We start from the raw sequence: 16505 nt of genomic DNA, 5'->3' as shown, positions 1-16505 counted from the left end.
AGTGCCATGACAGAACGTGAAGTTAGGAACGAATGAATGAGTGTTACCAGCGCAAAAAATTGTATCTCGTTTGGTTTCATTAAAAATTAAGTTTACCAAGTGTCCCCTAGGGATCGACCCTCCCCACCCTCACCTATATTATATCTATGTTCCGAACAGACTCTAGTCAGTCAGTCAATCATGGAAATAACTTACAGAAAAATTGTGTGGAAGTAACTTATATACTTGGTCAAGCAGATCTTCTCAGTAGAAAAAGGCGACAAATTTGAAAAGTGTAGGCGCGAAAGGATATCGTCCCATAGAAAATTTGAATTTCGCGCCTTTTTTTACTGACGAGATTTGCTTGACCTATTTTAAAGATTTCTGCATTGAATGCGCAGCTTTATCAATAACTGGAGCTAAAGTGGATTCCAGACGAGACAATTTTTCGCCAATCTGATGAAATTGTCCGATCGAATCAGGCCGTGCGGACGCAATGGCCAATTTGATTCCCCGATCAAATCAGCAGGTGCGGACACAAAAATGCCAATTTTCGAAGTTAGTATCTATGGAATGCAAATTGGTAATTAAATCTGTGTACGTGTGGACGCTAGATGAGATTGGCGCCAATTATTTTCCTAATCAAATCGGTCGATTTGCCCAGCTCGTCTAGACTCTACTTACGGAAATAAGTTATTTTTTCACACAAAGTTGGTAGCAATGCAATCTAAACGTCATAATATGGCTGTCAGTCTAATGTCATTGTCATTTGTTTTATTTATCACAAATATGTCGTAATTTATTGATAAAAAAATGATATAAACCTTTATAAAGGATAGTAAAAAAAGCTGCAAATTTTGTGTAATCCTACAGAAGCAAGCCATGGCCCTCCTTCCTCTAGGACATCTTTTATTAAGAACGACAAAATGTTACGCGACAAGGCACATACCGGTGCGAAATTTGATGTCGAAACAGTTAGTCTACCACCAATTTGGAGATCCTATGTGTGTTGTGCAGTTCCGGGAAGCTGCTGTACCACAGCTAGGGGATCTGGAAGTACTCGTCAGAATGCTAGCTGCCCCTGTTAACCCTGCCGATATAAACACCATACAAGGTATTACAGTAACAAGTTTAAGGTGTTATTGTGCATATTTTCATAAAGTGCTTTTTGTGGTGTTTTTATTTTTCACTTTATTATGGTTGCATGAAGAAAAGACGTAAGGTATTTTTCTTTTTGTTTTTTTTATCTGTTTACAGATGATTGCTAGATGTTTACATCTATCTAGTTGGTTGCCTTTAATACGTGACATTTTTATGTTGTTTTAGGAAAGTATCCGGTCAAGGTTGATCTGCCATCAATTGCAGGTAACGAAGGTGTGGGAATTGTAGAAGATGTTGGTAAAAAAGTTGATGGCATTTGTCCAGGAAACAAGATTATTGTGACAAAACCAGTTCAGGGAACTTGGAGGAATTACGCCACATTCTCTAAAGATGTAGTCAGGGTTGTGCCAGATAATTTAGGGCTGGTTGAGGCAGCCACACTCACGGTCAATCCCTGCACGGCATACAGAATGCTTACTGATTTTAAACCAGTCAGAGATGGACTGGTTGTTATCCAAAACGGGGCCAATGGGGCTTGTGGACAAAATGTCATCCAACTATGTAAGGCATGGGGTGTCAAAAATGTTGCTGTTGTTAGAAAGAGGCCTGACATAAATGACCTAAAGAAATTTCTGGAGGACCTTGGAGCTACCCATGTACTCACTGAAGAGGAGTTAAGGACCACAACTATATTCAAAGATAAGGTTATTGCCAAACCTACTTTGGCTCTTAATTGTGTGGGTGGAAAGAGTACCACAGACTTGTTAAGGCACTTGGAACATTCTGGTACTATGGTCACCTACGGAGGCATGTCTCGAGAACCTGTCACAATTCCAACTTCTGCATTTATTTTCAAGAACTTGTCATTCTTTGGATTTTGGATGACAAAATGGAATGAAAAGGCTGATAAGGCAGCTAAAGAACAAATGATGTGTGATATTGTTAATTTGATGTGTGACCAGAAACTGAAAGGTCCAGTTCATAAGCTGGTCAAATTTGACAACTTCCAGGAAGCCATTGGCAATGCCCTGTCATCAAAAGGATTCACTGGATGCAAATATATCTTAGACTTTAGTTAGATCATTAAGTTTATGTTTATTTAGTTTATGTTGTGTAGTAACACACCAGGCATAATTAATGTTTCATCATAAGCTTGTTTAAATAAAATTGATTATTTTTACAATTCTGTTTCTTTATAGTCATAGCAATTCAAGAGTTTAAAAATATGAAGTGCCTGCAGAGAAAATGAAGTTACTGTAGTGTCACTAAAAAATAGGTAGCTATTTTTTCCACCTGAAAGCATTATAACTGTAATAAACGATACTTATAGGCTTTTGGTTTAACTTTAACTGACACACTGCTCAGCAACACTATAATTAAGGAGTACAGTGTGCTCACAATCAGATAATTTATTGCATTACCGGTGACTTGCACTCATTACATTTTTTATTTCACAGGAACACATCCAGATTTGCCCAGCTTGCCCCATGTGCCTGGAGATGAAGGAGTCGGTGATATAATAGAAACTGGCCGTAAAGTGACTTATGTAGAACCGGGCCATAGAGTAGTCCTTTCTACCCGACAGCTAGGATCATGGAGATACTATGGTATTTACAACGAAAGTGATGTCCATAAAGTTCCTCCTAACATACCTTTAGCTGAAGCAAGTATGCTTACAGTAGCACCTGTGAGTGCCTACAGATTGCTAAATGACTTCAAGAAACAAAAGCTATGTCCCGGACAATGTGTTGTTCAAAATGGTGCTAATAGTGCTATTGGGCAAAGCGTCATACAGATTTGTAAAGCCATGGGAGTTAACACGCTTAATATTGTTGCAAACCACTGTGGGTATGAATCTGTCAAAGAACACTTGTTAAGTATAGGTGCTACAAAAGTTTATACCCTTGAGGAAGCTGAAGAATTGGCATGTTGTGGTTTAAGTTTTCAGCGACCAACATTAGCACTTAATTGTATAGGTGGGAGATATGAAGATGTTATGCTCACTCTTCTTGAACGCTGCGGAGACATGGTATATTATGGAGGAGCTTACTGTCTACCTGTAAACCAATACATGCGCAATGATGTTTGGTTTCACAGATTCTTATTGTCTAATTGGGATCAAAATACAACTAATGTAGAGAAAGAATTTACTTATAAATATATACAAGAGCTGATAGTTATGGGGAAGTTTAGAGCGCCTACGTATGTACCTGTAATGCTTAAGTATTATGACTATGCTTTCAGGAATACATGTCATTGTGAAGCTTTTTCGGCCCTCAATTATGTGTTCGATTTTACATTGCTTTAAGAGCGTAGCGTAGCTGTTATAGCCTGACCAGTAATATATGATAATTGTCAAGAGGGCGCTGTTATTCTCATGTATAGGGTGACAATTCAGTGTAGTATGAAAAAATTAGTTCCAGTGAAATTCCGCAACATGGCGCACCCTCAATAGATCCTGGTTCACCTATACTTATTTACTTACTTACCTACCTATCTAAACAACTGACCCAACCAATAAGTCGTTAGTTAAATGCGTCCTTGTGATTTAAATTTCTAAAACTTCTTTTTAAACTTAATAAATTAGGACAAAGAAATGCCATAAACTTAGATGACTAGACCTCATGATTTTGAATGATAAATATTTAATTACATTTATTTTGAATCGATTTGCTTTGATTTTTGTTTGATATTTTACAGTTAGTATTTTCCTTGTGTGGTGAAAAATTTTGTGTTTCACTCGGTGGTGGTGGTTGTTTAACCATCGTGCCTTGAAACCCTCGCAACGCTCAAGATTTCATTTTTCGAACCACTCGCTACGCTTGTGGTTCAACTTTGGGATCTTTCGCATGATTGGGTATCTTAGCACGAGAGGTGTAACAACAATTTTGTCGCCTTGTAAAACAAATATAGATGGTCAAGCAAATCTTGTCAGTAGAAAAAGGCGCGAAATTCAAATTTTCTATGGGACGATACCCCTTCGCGCCACATTTTTCAAATTTGCCGTCTTTTTCTGCTGACAAGATCTGCTTGGCTAGCTTTAGGGCCTGTGCGGCGGCGGCGCGGAGACGGCACCGTGTACACGCGCCCTTAACTAGTATATATCAAGCCATTTCCGTCAGTAGAAAAAAGCGGCAAATTAAAAAAATGTAGGCGCAAAGGGTAATTGTCCCATAGAAAATTTAAATTATGCGCCTTTTTCCCATTGACAAACTTGTTTGACCGGCTAGATATCGTAACTCATTTTGGACTGTCCTATGTATTATAATACTCTTGTTTTGGACCCAATTTGGACCACATCCCGGTCTGAAAGAGGACCAAGAAAAATACAGCTGGTATGCGTTAAGAGTGACAGCTGTCATCATCATCATCAAGAATAGCAATCGATTGCTGACTAAAATTTTGCAAAAATTAAATTAAGTATTGTGTTTATTCATATTTCTATTGAATTCTGATATCAACCAATTTATAAATCGGTAAACTATTTATAATTTACGTTTAGTCGTCGTGTTCCTTGTATAAAGTATTATATTATAAACCGAACACCGGTTTGTTTCTCCGTATTTGCTCGGTGACCAAAATAAATTTAAACCCCAGATTTATTTTAAATTATGGATAAAGAGAACTATGAAACCTACGAATTCTTACCTGCGTCTGGAAGCAGTACAGAAGCGGAACCCTATCAGTTCTTTGTTGTCCAAGACGATGGGACGTTTCTTAGTAAGTTTTTACACAGTGACGACTTATATTTTATATATAGCGGAAGAATATGTCGATATCTAGCAAATAACAATAGACTATGAAATTGAAATTCACTTTAAGCCGTGGCCTGCCCAGCATGATCCAGCAGTGCAGATTATTTTTGGAATTGGTAATTTTTTGCCTTATCTGTTACAGTTACAAGCACAAACCATTTCATCAATATGAGGGGCATTCCACGGGTAATCAAAACTTAGGGGCAGGTATATTTGTGCTATAAAAAATGTTTTACAGTTAACAGACAAGTGCAATATGTGACTCAAGTGCAAGACACCCAGGAAGTTCTAGAGGGAGAGCAAGCCTGCACCATGCTGGATGTGGCTCCGCAGCAGTTCTATGTTGACATTGACACAACTACTGAAATGATCTCTGTACCAGGTAATTTCTAGAGGAAACCAAATGATGATGATCTTTTTTTTTATATAACGGGCCTACTCATGGCCACAGACTAGCCGAGGCGAAGACGTGGCCTATGATGGAGCGAGCCTACCCAGAATCTTGTTTATTTTCCATTTTTAAATCCGTTTTTAACTCACAAGAGGCCCAAAAATGTAGGTATTGTAATAAATAACTGCATATTATTTTATGACTTTTAAAATAAACTTTTTTGGAACTATTTCTTGAGATAAACAATGATACTCCGTATATTCTTTAATAATAATTCTCCCTTTAAAAAAATATATAACTAAAGCAATACAATTTATAGATATAGTCTTGGTTCAACAAATGTTTTTATTTTAAGTGAACAATAATATTTCATGCTTTGCACAGACCAGTTCAGCATACCAGAAGGAACCAACAATTTGTATGCTAACAGCTACCTTTTACAACCTGAAGCTGAGGCTCCAGTAGATCAGGTATTTCTCCTTATACAAGTACAGTCAGCAGCAATAGTTGCTAAGTGGGTGAGGTGTTAAAAAAATCTTGACGTGACTTTATTGTTAAGAGAATAAGAGTGCATCAAGGTAATTATGAACACCTCACCCGCTTAGCAACTTCTGCTGCTGACTGTATCTATGACTGATTGTAAAGATTTATTTTCTTATGATGGATGTTTGAAAGAGTATGACTGACTCATTCATAACTGACTCCTGATAACTACTAAACTGGTTAAAGTGTTGAACCAATTGTTGGTAAAAAAAAAACTAGTTGGTATATTTCATTTTACTTTTACAAGCTATTGATTAACTTTCAATGTATCATAAAAAACATGTACCCGCGAAACTGTGCACCTGTCAAAAGTAGTAAATTATTTTGTGATAACTTGTTAGTATACTTGGTATCTGATTGAGCTAAAATTTGATTTAAGAACTTAATTGTGTAAGACTAAAATAAGCACAAAAAATATTTGTAACTGTATTTCAGGTAAGAACCAAAGTTGAACTAAAACCAATCTTGCAAGCAGATAACTCTGTCAGTGAAACTAATAAGCAGGATGGTATGTCGGGAAATAACTTAACAGAGGTAAGCAATTCAGATAATTACTAGATAATAGTACATTATTGTCGAGGTTCGGAAGTAGCTATGTACTTGCAGGCTGAGGATTCGTTTTAAACGGATGACCTTGGGAGTCCGTTTAATTGAATCCGAAGCCAGCAAGTAGCCTTCCAGCCGAGTCATATATAGTGCTTTTCTCAAAAATGGTGCAAGAAATATAAATATTTTACAGAAGCAACATTCTAATTTTCACAGAGAAAAGTAAAACCATTAAAAAGATTTACTTGCCGCCTTAAAAAAAATAGAAGTGTATTTTTCTGCTGAAAATACGCCAACGTATTTGAGACACCTAAATAGTCGCGGTACCAACATTATAATACATAATAATAAGTGCTGATCATCTGTTTGGCTGTTTAATGGACCTATGCCTTCATTTGATATGGCCATTTAAAGTTTTAAAAAGTTTGGAACTCGTTTAATAATGGAATTTGTATGCAACATTGCAGTCCCGAAATCGAGACTGCAATGTTTTTAACTTTTTAATTTTTAGAATGACCATAAACTACACACTTCGCGACCTATTTTTTAACCGGCAACGTCGACTTTGCCGTCCATTTTTGAGAAAACACATGTACATTCACACTCCGTGATTGTTACGCCATTTAGGGTTCTAGCTAAATTAGACATTCCATAGCGTAAGTATGGAACAACCAATTTAGCTAGGACCCTAAATGGCGTAACAATCCCGTGTGGGGGACTGTACCTAACAACCTAGTATATGGATGAACCAGAATTATTCCTTAGTTTGTCATTAAAATGTCGACTTTAATTTGTAAGCAAGGTGATTCAAATTACAATAACAAAGACTTTCATTGTAACAATTAACTAACCTTACATCTTTGCAATAAGATTTACGAATTGTTAGTTAACAGGAGGAGTAAGATCAAACATAATGATAAAACTTAATATTTTAAAACATTTAGGACTTATAGAATAACAATAAAATAAATAAATGTTTTGCCGATTTGGACGAATATACATTTAAGTTTCAAAGTGAGTATTTATGAATAAGTCCATCTCGCTCGCACTGATAGATTGGCGCAATAGAGAGGGAATGCGATCTTGTTCACGCAGTAACTAAATGTGAAACGCCAACTCGTGGTACGGCTAATGAGACAACATTCTTGTGTTTACAGATAACTCTGACAGATGAGCAATATCACATACTGGAACAGAAGGGCTGGATTTTACTAGAAACGAACGAGAAGGTGTATGTCCTAGACACTTTAGGGCTACACGACATAACTAATAACGGAAGTATGTTGTTTGTTTTACGGGCGAATTAACATTTGGACCGACACATTTCACGTCTCTGCCGACAGTATCTCTCGGCGAGATAGACTACCCGTCCCTCTTTTATTAACAGAGTTAGAAAAAGACGGGTCTCGCCGCGAGATACTGTCGCGCCAATCATGTGCTAGGGGTGCGGGCGTTATCAAACCTATCTATGGAATTACCAAGAAATCAGGTTTCCAATTTAATATTTATTTGTCTACATTTTAGGTCTATCAGAGAGCAAATCGGTTGTTTTAACCCATTACATAAAATGATTTTAAAGTAATAGTTGCTGAACAAATGTTGGTCAGTTTGAGGAGTACAGCCTTTAGTTTAATTTATTGCTCATGTTACAGGAAGCACCCTGTATATTATTTATAAGCGAAATTTTAAGCCCCGTCTCCATATTGCGCGGCAAGCTATCGAACATTGGCTCGCGAGGCAGCCGCGCGCAATCGATACCGGGCTGGCTCGCGAGCCAACTCGATCATTCGCTCGCTCGAACGCGGCTCGCGACGAACCATTCATTGTCGGTGTTTCGGCGCGCGGCAAAGGAATGTTCGCGCGCAGTTGGGACGGATGTGTACATATTTCAGTTGGCTCGCGAGCGCGGCAGTAGACATGGATAATGAAAAGTGTCGTACTTTAATTAAATTATACGGAACTAAACAGTTTCTATGGAATAGTAAATGTAGTGATTATCGCAACAGATCATTAAGAAGTGATGCATGGAATTAATGCTTTTAACAGTTCGTAATCTGATGTCATTCTTGTGATTTCACAATTTATTTCACAATTGTAATGTAACATCAACTTATATCTCATGTCTTCCATAAGTCTCACACCACCATGTAGTATTCTATTCATAAACATCTTTTTCATCCACCATCGAACTTTCCGTTTAGGTTTCTTGTGAATAATATGATAAATAATTATATAAGCGGCAGCAGCACGACGACGTACGTCCATGGTTCCCGAGTACAAACTGATCGATCGTCGGATTCATCGGATCGCCTGCCGCGCGAGGCCGCCGCGCTATAGTTCAAGATGGCGCCGAACTTGGCTCGCGAGCCAAAATACAGGTTTGCCGCGGTCGAACATTACTCGCGCGGCGGCCGCGCGATATCGAGACGCGGCTTTAGAATGAAGTTTAAATGTTGTGGACAGATTAGTGTCGGTCTAAAAGGTGATTCGCCCTTATACATACCTTAATAACTACCCTCTAGGTAATGAAAAAAAAAGTTGTGATGTTATGGTAGGATAAATAAATCTACCTATATTTTTACCGCCCCTTCAGTTTTAGAATAGAATAGAGAGCGTTTATTCGTGACAAAAAATAAAACAAAAGTTTTACATCTTCAACCTTGTTTAAAGACAGTAATGGTGATTTTTCTGTAAAAAAAATGGGTGCCAACATACAGGTTTAGGGTGCCAGTCTAAAGGTGATTTACTTTATATGACTTGGGACATTCGTGATCTTATACAGACCAAAACACTTATGATGGTATCGGACGATAATATTTACAACCAATTTTCCGAGTTTTTTTCATGTTGCTAATTCAAGTCTGATATTTTTTTTTAATTGCAGAATTAATACAAAAGCTGAAAACAGAAGATACCGCCCCTAGTGGAACTGAAGCCAGGGTAACTGAAACTGAACCCGGGTAAGTGATAACTCACCATAACCATATAGAAATATAGTAAGACAAGAATGCTCACTCCATACAGTTCCGCTACTCGATGCTAGATGTAGACAATGAAAATAATAGTCTTTTTGGTACCAAAACTGATGTTTGGAGTAAGCAATCTATGTATTTTTTTCTCTATGTCACAACTTATTTAAAATTGATGAACAGCGCCATCTAGTGAGCTCTTTAGTATAGCTTACATTCGATTGTGACGTATAAGGTTTTGTAGGTCGTTTTGTGAGTTGGTAATGTACAGTCAGCTGCAGAGATATCGACTCCCCATTTATACAATGTTTCTATGCAGGGGGGTCAACCAACTCTACAGCTGACGAGTGAGAACTGTACAAAAATGAGGCCCGTGACTTTGTGTGGTAATTTTCAGTCTCTATTTATTTATGTAACTAAATTAATGTATTTTTTTAGCCTGCTAAAGATAGAGTATCCGCCACTAAATGAAATGGACATGGAGAAACTGGATTGTGCTCAGAATGAAAACAAAGTAGAAGAGTCAGAATTATCTTTGATGGTGGATGATAATATTGATAGTAAAGGTTAGTTTAGTATGAAATATAACTTATTAATTCATAATAAAGGTTAGTGTGCATTGTGTAGTCAATACATATTATAAAACAAAGTCCCCTGCCGCGTCTGTCTGTCTGTATGTTCGCGATAAACTCAAAAACTACCGTACGGATTTCATGCGGTTTTCACCTATTAATAGAGTGGTTCTTGAGAAAGGTTTTGGTGTATAATTTGTAAAGGTCTTGTGTAAATTCGTTGAACTACCCGTGCTAAGCCGGGGCGGGCCGCTAGTATGAAATATAACTTATTAAGTCATGTCTTCAATTCTACGAAAATGTCTCACGGAAGTGTTGTGGTTGCTGAGTCGAAGATGAGTGCAAATGCAGACGTACGGGAATCAACCATAGCATTGGTTGTAATCCAGCGGAGATGACAAGTGATTCTATTGGTTGATAATCGTCTCGTCTCAGCTCCGACTCAGTGGAAAGACAGCCTTAAGGGGACTTCAAGCAAGCCAATCCTTTTTATTACCTTGGGAATATATATTGAAAGAAAAGGGTCTCACAGATGCGAATTTGCCCACTCCGTTTTATATTTGTGTTAATCTGGCTGATAATATTCGATTGAATAAATAAAAAAAAATATTACCTAGTTCAATATATTTAATTATTTGTTTGCAGATCTAAAACATGAGAAATCCCAATGGGACGAGAAACCTATCGCAGAGAAAACAGACCCTCGTAATAAAGCTCTGGTGGAAAACCTTTACTCCGGGGTTTGTGACAACTGGAAAGATGAGAATGTTTTACGAATACGCACAGACTTCTGTCTAAAAGGTAAACTATACCGTAAAGCAGCGGTCGGCAACCTGCGGCCCGCGGGCCGTATGCGGCCCCTGAACCTGTCACTTGCGGCCCGCGAGCCTCCCTGGCTATTTTGTAGGTAGGTAATATTGACAATCGACAATGTCTGATAAAGTCATAAATATTAACAATCGACAATGTCTAATAAAGTCATAAATATTAACAAAGTACGGCCCGCTTCAACTTCGTTAACTACTATGTGGCCCTTGGCTGCTAAAAGGTTGCCGACCGCTGCCGTAAAGCCACCCAAATATGGTCCAATAATAAAATTATCGTATAAACACTATCATACGTAATTAAACATAATTCCTAATCTTGTTCGGGTGTTATCCGAGTTTTTTCTCCCATTTATGAAAATATATTGCTTTAGAATTTAGACATTCAAATAATTGTCACACCTGCGGGCGCAGCATGGTTCCATTTATATCGCCTGTCAGCCTGTCACTATGCCCGTCACTTTCACACTTACATACTTGTTAAAAGTGACAAGCGATAAAAATGCGGCCGCTAAACGAACGATAATGTCATACGATTTCTCGCAACAAATAGTACAAGAAACTATGGAATGAAGTCAAGCGCTGAACATGAGTTAGAACCTTGGAGCGTACCAGTGAGTTTCTCAGAATACCTATGTGTACGAATTACGCATTATTTCTTATTGAGCTTAAAAGGTTACTTAACTCTTCAATGCGTGGTCTGCCTTGTTGCCTGAACCTATCTGAAGTATCCCAAAGTCAATGAAGTATATAATTTCTAAACTTTTAATTTCAGATATTCCAGATAAGATTGTATTAGGAAAAACTAAAAATGGAAAGAGGCTGGTTTGCCGGGTCATCAAACCAGACGAACATGTTGCCGATGAAACCCAACATTCCGATGCAGACATGGATAGCATTTCAGACTCGATTGGGTCTAGCGATTTGGGTAAGTGACTACGTAGGACGTATTGTAGATTAGTTTAATCGACCCTAATTATCTACTGTAGAAATTTACGACTTTATTAGGCCTCCCCCCGCCCACGTGGAGGAGCATACACCTGCCGCGTGTGTGGACGAGGGATCCTCTCCCGTATAAATAAGATAAAGATAAAGATAAAAGATAGTTTATTCAAGTAGGCATAATTACAATGCGCTTATGAACGTCAAATAAAGCTAGGTAGACCGGCTCCAACCCTACACCTCTGCCCCGAGAAGATTTAAATCCCCCCTCAATTGGAGGAGGGTATCCCAATATGGGACCGGCAACAAACTCGGCGGGACACATATTTTCAAAAATAATTACATCTTATAATTAACATGCATTACGAGAAAATAAGGGAAAAAATACAATTTAAATTACTATAGAATTCCTGCAATTATACACATAAGGTGTAATAGAAATTTGATTTAGAAAATATACATATGTACATGAATCATACGCGTACACAGCCACGAACGCAAGTGTCGTTACCTGGACGCTGCTTAAAACATCTGACACATATGAAAAGGCCTATTATTTGCTTTAAAACTATAGGAATAAGGTTAAAAGTTCAATTACTATATGAAATTTAGTTTATCTATCTCAGGTGACGACAAATTAGACAGCATATTCAGAATGTGCTTCATGGAGAGCGCCGTGAAGTACAGCAGCGAGGACGTGGCGTTCGCCGGGAAGGTCATCCGGAACCTGGTGCGGCTGCCGGCGGTCAAGCCCGCTGTGGCGAACCGCAACGTGCTCGTCACTAAGGTAAACTAGACGGCACGTTCAGAATGTATTTCTCCAGAGCACCGTGAAGTACAGCACCGAGAATGTGGCGTTCGCCGGGAAGGTCATCCGGAACCTGGTGCGGCTGCCGGCGGTCAAGCCCGCTGTGGCGAACCGCAACGTGCTCGTCACTAAGGTAAACTAGACGGCACGTTCAGAATGTATTTCTCCAGAGCACCGTGAAGTACAGCACCGAGAATGTGGCGTTCGCCGGGAAGGTCATCCGGAACCTGGTGCGGCTGCCGGCGGTCAAGCCCGCTGTGGCCAGCCGCAACGTGCTCGTCACTAAGGTAAACTAGACGGCACGTTCAGAATGTGCTTCTCCAGAGCACCGTGAAGTACAGCACCGAGGACGTGGCGTTCGCCGGGAAGGTCATCCGGAACCTGGTGCGGCTGCCGGCGGTCAAGCCCGCTGTGGCGAACCGCAACGTGCTCGTCACTAAGGTAAACTAGACGGCACGTTCAGAATGTATTTCTCCAGAGCACCGTGAAGTACATCACCGAGAATGTGGCGTTCGCCGGGAAGGTCATCCGGAACCTGGTGCGGCTGCCGGCGGTCAAGCCCGCTGTGGCCAGCCGCAACGTGCTTGTTACTAAGGTAAACTAGACGGCACGTTCAGAATGTATTTCTCCAGAGCACCGTGAAGTACAGCACCGAGAATGTGGCGTTCGCCGGGAAGGTCATCCGGAACCTGGTGCGGCTGCCGGCGGTCAAGCCCGCTGTGGCGAACCGCAACGTGCTCGTCACTAAGGTAAACTAGACGGCATGTTCAGAATGTGCTTCTCCAGAGCACCGTGAAGTACAGAACCGAGAATGTGGCGTTCGCCGGGAAGGTCATCCGGAACCTGGTGCGGCTGCGGGCGGTCAAGCCCGCTGTGGCCAGCCGCAACGTGCTCGTCACTAAGGTAAACTAGACGGCACGTTCAGAATGTGCTTCTCCAGAGCACCGTGAAGTACAGCACCGAAAATGTGGCGTTCGCCGAGAAGGTCATCCGGAACCTGGTGCGGCTGCCGGCGGTCAAGCCCGCTGTGGCGAACCGCAACGTGCTCGTCACTAAGGTAAACTAGACGGCACGTTCAGAATGTATTTCTCCAGAGCACCGTGAAGTACAGCACCGAGGACGTGGCGTTCGCCGAGAAGGTCATCCGGAACCTGGTGCGGCTGCCGGCGGTCAAGCCCGCTGTGGCCAGCCGCAACGTGCTCGTCACTAAGGTAAACTAGACGGCACGTTCAGAATGTATTTCTCCAGAGCACCGTGAAGTACAGCACCGAGAATGTGGCGTTCGCCGGGAAGGTCATCCGGAACCTGGTGCGGCTGCCGGCGGTCAAGCCCGCTGTGGCGAACCGCAACGTGCTCGTCACTAAGGTAAACTAGACGGCACGTTCAGAATGTATTTCTCCAGAGCACCGTGAAGTACAGCACCGAGAATGTGGCGTTCGCCGAGAAGGTCATCCGGAACCTGGTGCGGCTGCCGGCGGTCAAGCCCGCTGTGGCCAGCCGCAACGTGCTCGTCACTAAGGTAAACTAGACGGCACGTTCAGAATGTATTTCTCCAGAGCACCGTGAAGTACAGCACCGAGGACGTGGCGTTCGCCGGGAAGGTCATCCGGAACCTGGTGCGGCTGCCGGCGGTCAAGCCCGCTGTGGCCAGCCGCAACGTGCTCGTTACTAAGGTAAACTAGACGGCACGTTCAGAATGTATTTCTCCAGAGCACCGTGAAGTACAGCACCGAAAATGTGGCGTTCGCTGGGAAGGTCATCCGGAACCTGGTGCGGCTGCCGGCGGTCAAGCCCGCTGTGGCCAACCGCAACGTGCTCGTCACTAAGGTAAACTAGACGGCATGTTCAGGATATGCTTCACGGAGACTTCCTTGAAGTATAGTAGGTACCCGGCCAGAAATATTGCAATCGGTCTGTTAAATCTGTGTCGGTGTGTCGGTGTTAGAGACTGTTAATATCAGATTCATAGAGCGTTGTCACACACAAGTCACACAACCTTTGTGACTGTTGCCATAAGGTGTCATATCTCATGTTTCCAGGTCATCGATTTGACGTATACCTAAACAAATGTGGCTTTCCATCAGAGGAGGATCCTTATGCTTCATCTGCAATAAGGACCTTTCTATCAGAATTTCTTATGAAATATCAGATGGAAACATCCTTATTGCACTTGAAGCATGGGGATTGGGGACCCTTCCCACAAATAATAAACTACAGTGTTTATTTGATATGAGACGACACTTCATAAATGCAATATGGCACACCCACTTTGTCAGTAGAAAAAGGCGGCAAATTGAAAAAAATGTAGACGCGAAGAGTTGACTTCTCATAGAAACTTGAATTTCGCGCCTTTTAGTTTTTCTCCAATTAAAAAATATACTCTGATATATAAATAAATCTAATTCCAGGTAGTGGTGACGCATGAAGATGCTAATCTTATAGAGAGCCTGCCCACGTTGGTGACTGGAGAGGTGGTGGCCATGGAAAACACTTGGCGATTCGTTCACCGGCCAGAACTATACGCTACTGCGAAAGATGGTAATTTTAACTATTTGTGGCTTTCCATTACAGACGGGTCCTTAACCCCTCGTATGCGGCCTGTCAAATTTGATCATTGAAAAAGTGACCTTGACATTTACAACAATAGATTAAAATTCCCACGCACGGATCCGTGTCTAAGCATACGAGGGGTTAAGCTTCAAGTGCAATAAATAAATAAATATTATAGGACATTCTTACACAGATTGACTAAGTCCCACAGTATACTCAAGAAGGCTTGTGTTGTGGGTATTACTCAGACAACGATATATATAATATACAAATACATAGAAAACAACCAAAACTTAGGAACAAATATACAGATATTTATGAGCACAGGCTCATCACACAAATAAATGCCCTTACTGGGATTCGAGCCCAGGACCACGGCTTCACAGGCAGGGTACTACCCACTAGGCCAGACCAGTTGTCAATAAGGTCCGTTTTACCTCAAATTCCATCAGAAATTCTGATAGAATGGTCCTTATTGCACATGAAGCATAAGAATCCTTTTCTGATAGAAAGCCACATTTATTACACATGGCAGAAACGGTCCGGAGCGGAGGGAATTCAAGAGGGAAAACATTTCCTTAGTACTTCTTACAGTGACTATTTACAGTAACAAGTTACAGCAAAAGATGGAAATCGACCTTATGTAAATGAAATAAGGTTGGATATCGAATGGACTAATACTAATGGACCAACGTCATTGCAGAGCTCTCACAATCACTAGACAACTACTCTGGAGTGGACCACAACTTTCTGCACATTCACATCCACGAGATTCGACTGCAAGACATTGTGCGGACATCGGTCACTTTAAATAAGCGACGTGAGTTATACCTATTACCTATCTACATGCTAGTTCTGCCGCTTAGAAGTCGTTGAATTGGCGCTCGAAGCATTTTCAGGCCTTCACGGCCGCACAGTCATACGACTGTACGGGTTAGATTGACATCGTATGCCAAGAGGACTTATCTATGTCCGCAAATAGCCAAAACAATCAAGAGAGTTACTTTCAATCAATCTCAATCTTAGAGTTACTTTTTTTAAATATTTTGTTATCTACAGTGTAAAGCTTATGTCTTATGCTTTTGGCAATGCAAAGAACACAACTATACCTACAAAAAAGTACGTAGATTGTTTCATATTCGTAACTATTTTGACTAAATTTGAATCTAGGCCTCATGGCAGAATAAATTACTTAAAATAATTACGTTTTCCACCTCAGGCCTGGAACTATCAAGCACGCAGCATTCAGAAAGGATATTCATACCAGCTCTGCCGTTGAACGCCTCCGCCAATGTGGAACCAGAAAACACTATGTTTGGCTACGCTTGCGGGACCTGTGCCGCGATATTCAGATCAGAGAAAGACCTCAACACACATCGAGAGGTAATATCACACATTAACACAGTCCAGCTCTGCCGCTGAACGCATCTACCGATGTCGATCCAGAAAGCACTATGTTCGCTACGCTTGCGGGACCTGCGCCGCGATATTCAGATGAGAGAAAGGCCTCAACACATATCGAGAG

General features: G+C 40.9%; 2 protein-coding genes across 2 annotated transcripts; both read left to right on the top strand.

Annotated features, from left to right (window-relative positions):
• The first annotated feature begins 731 nt into the window (after positions 1-731).
• On the top strand, positions 732-2263 carry LOC134654092 (enoyl-[acyl-carrier-protein] reductase, mitochondrial). The gene is made up of 2 exons (XM_063509516.1): positions 732-1093; positions 1306-2263. Exons 1-2 carry the CDS (start codon positions 862-864, stop codon positions 2157-2159), a joined length of 1086 nt encoding a protein of 361 aa, XP_063365586.1. The 5' UTR covers positions 732-861; the 3' UTR covers positions 2160-2263.
• A 2355-nt stretch (positions 2264-4618) lies between these two features.
• Positions 4619-16402, top strand: LOC134654340 (uncharacterized). Its single transcript, XM_063509805.1, has 25 exons — positions 4619-4800; positions 5074-5217; positions 5611-5696; positions 6205-6303; positions 7473-7593; positions 9200-9275; positions 9723-9850; positions 10502-10657; positions 11456-11608; positions 12249-12409; positions 12447-12563; positions 12601-12717; positions 12755-12871; positions 12909-13025; positions 13063-13179; positions 13217-13333; positions 13371-13487; positions 13525-13641; positions 13679-13795; positions 13833-13949; positions 13987-14103; positions 14141-14257; positions 14839-14968; positions 15684-15800; positions 16200-16402. The coding sequence occupies exons 1-25, from the start codon at positions 4692-4694 to the stop codon at positions 16400-16402; spliced, it is 3087 nt and encodes a 1028-aa protein (XP_063365875.1). The 5' UTR covers positions 4619-4691.
• Positions 16403-16505: the final 103 nt, after the last annotated feature.

Source organism: Cydia amplana, chromosome 14 (assembly GCF_948474715.1).
Source record: "Cydia amplana chromosome 14, ilCydAmpl1.1, whole genome shotgun sequence".
Taxonomy (NCBI): Eukaryota; Metazoa; Arthropoda; class Insecta; order Lepidoptera; family Tortricidae; genus Cydia; species Cydia amplana.
Note: the sequence above shows the minus strand (reverse complement) of the source record. Positions and strands in the feature narration are given on the sequence as shown.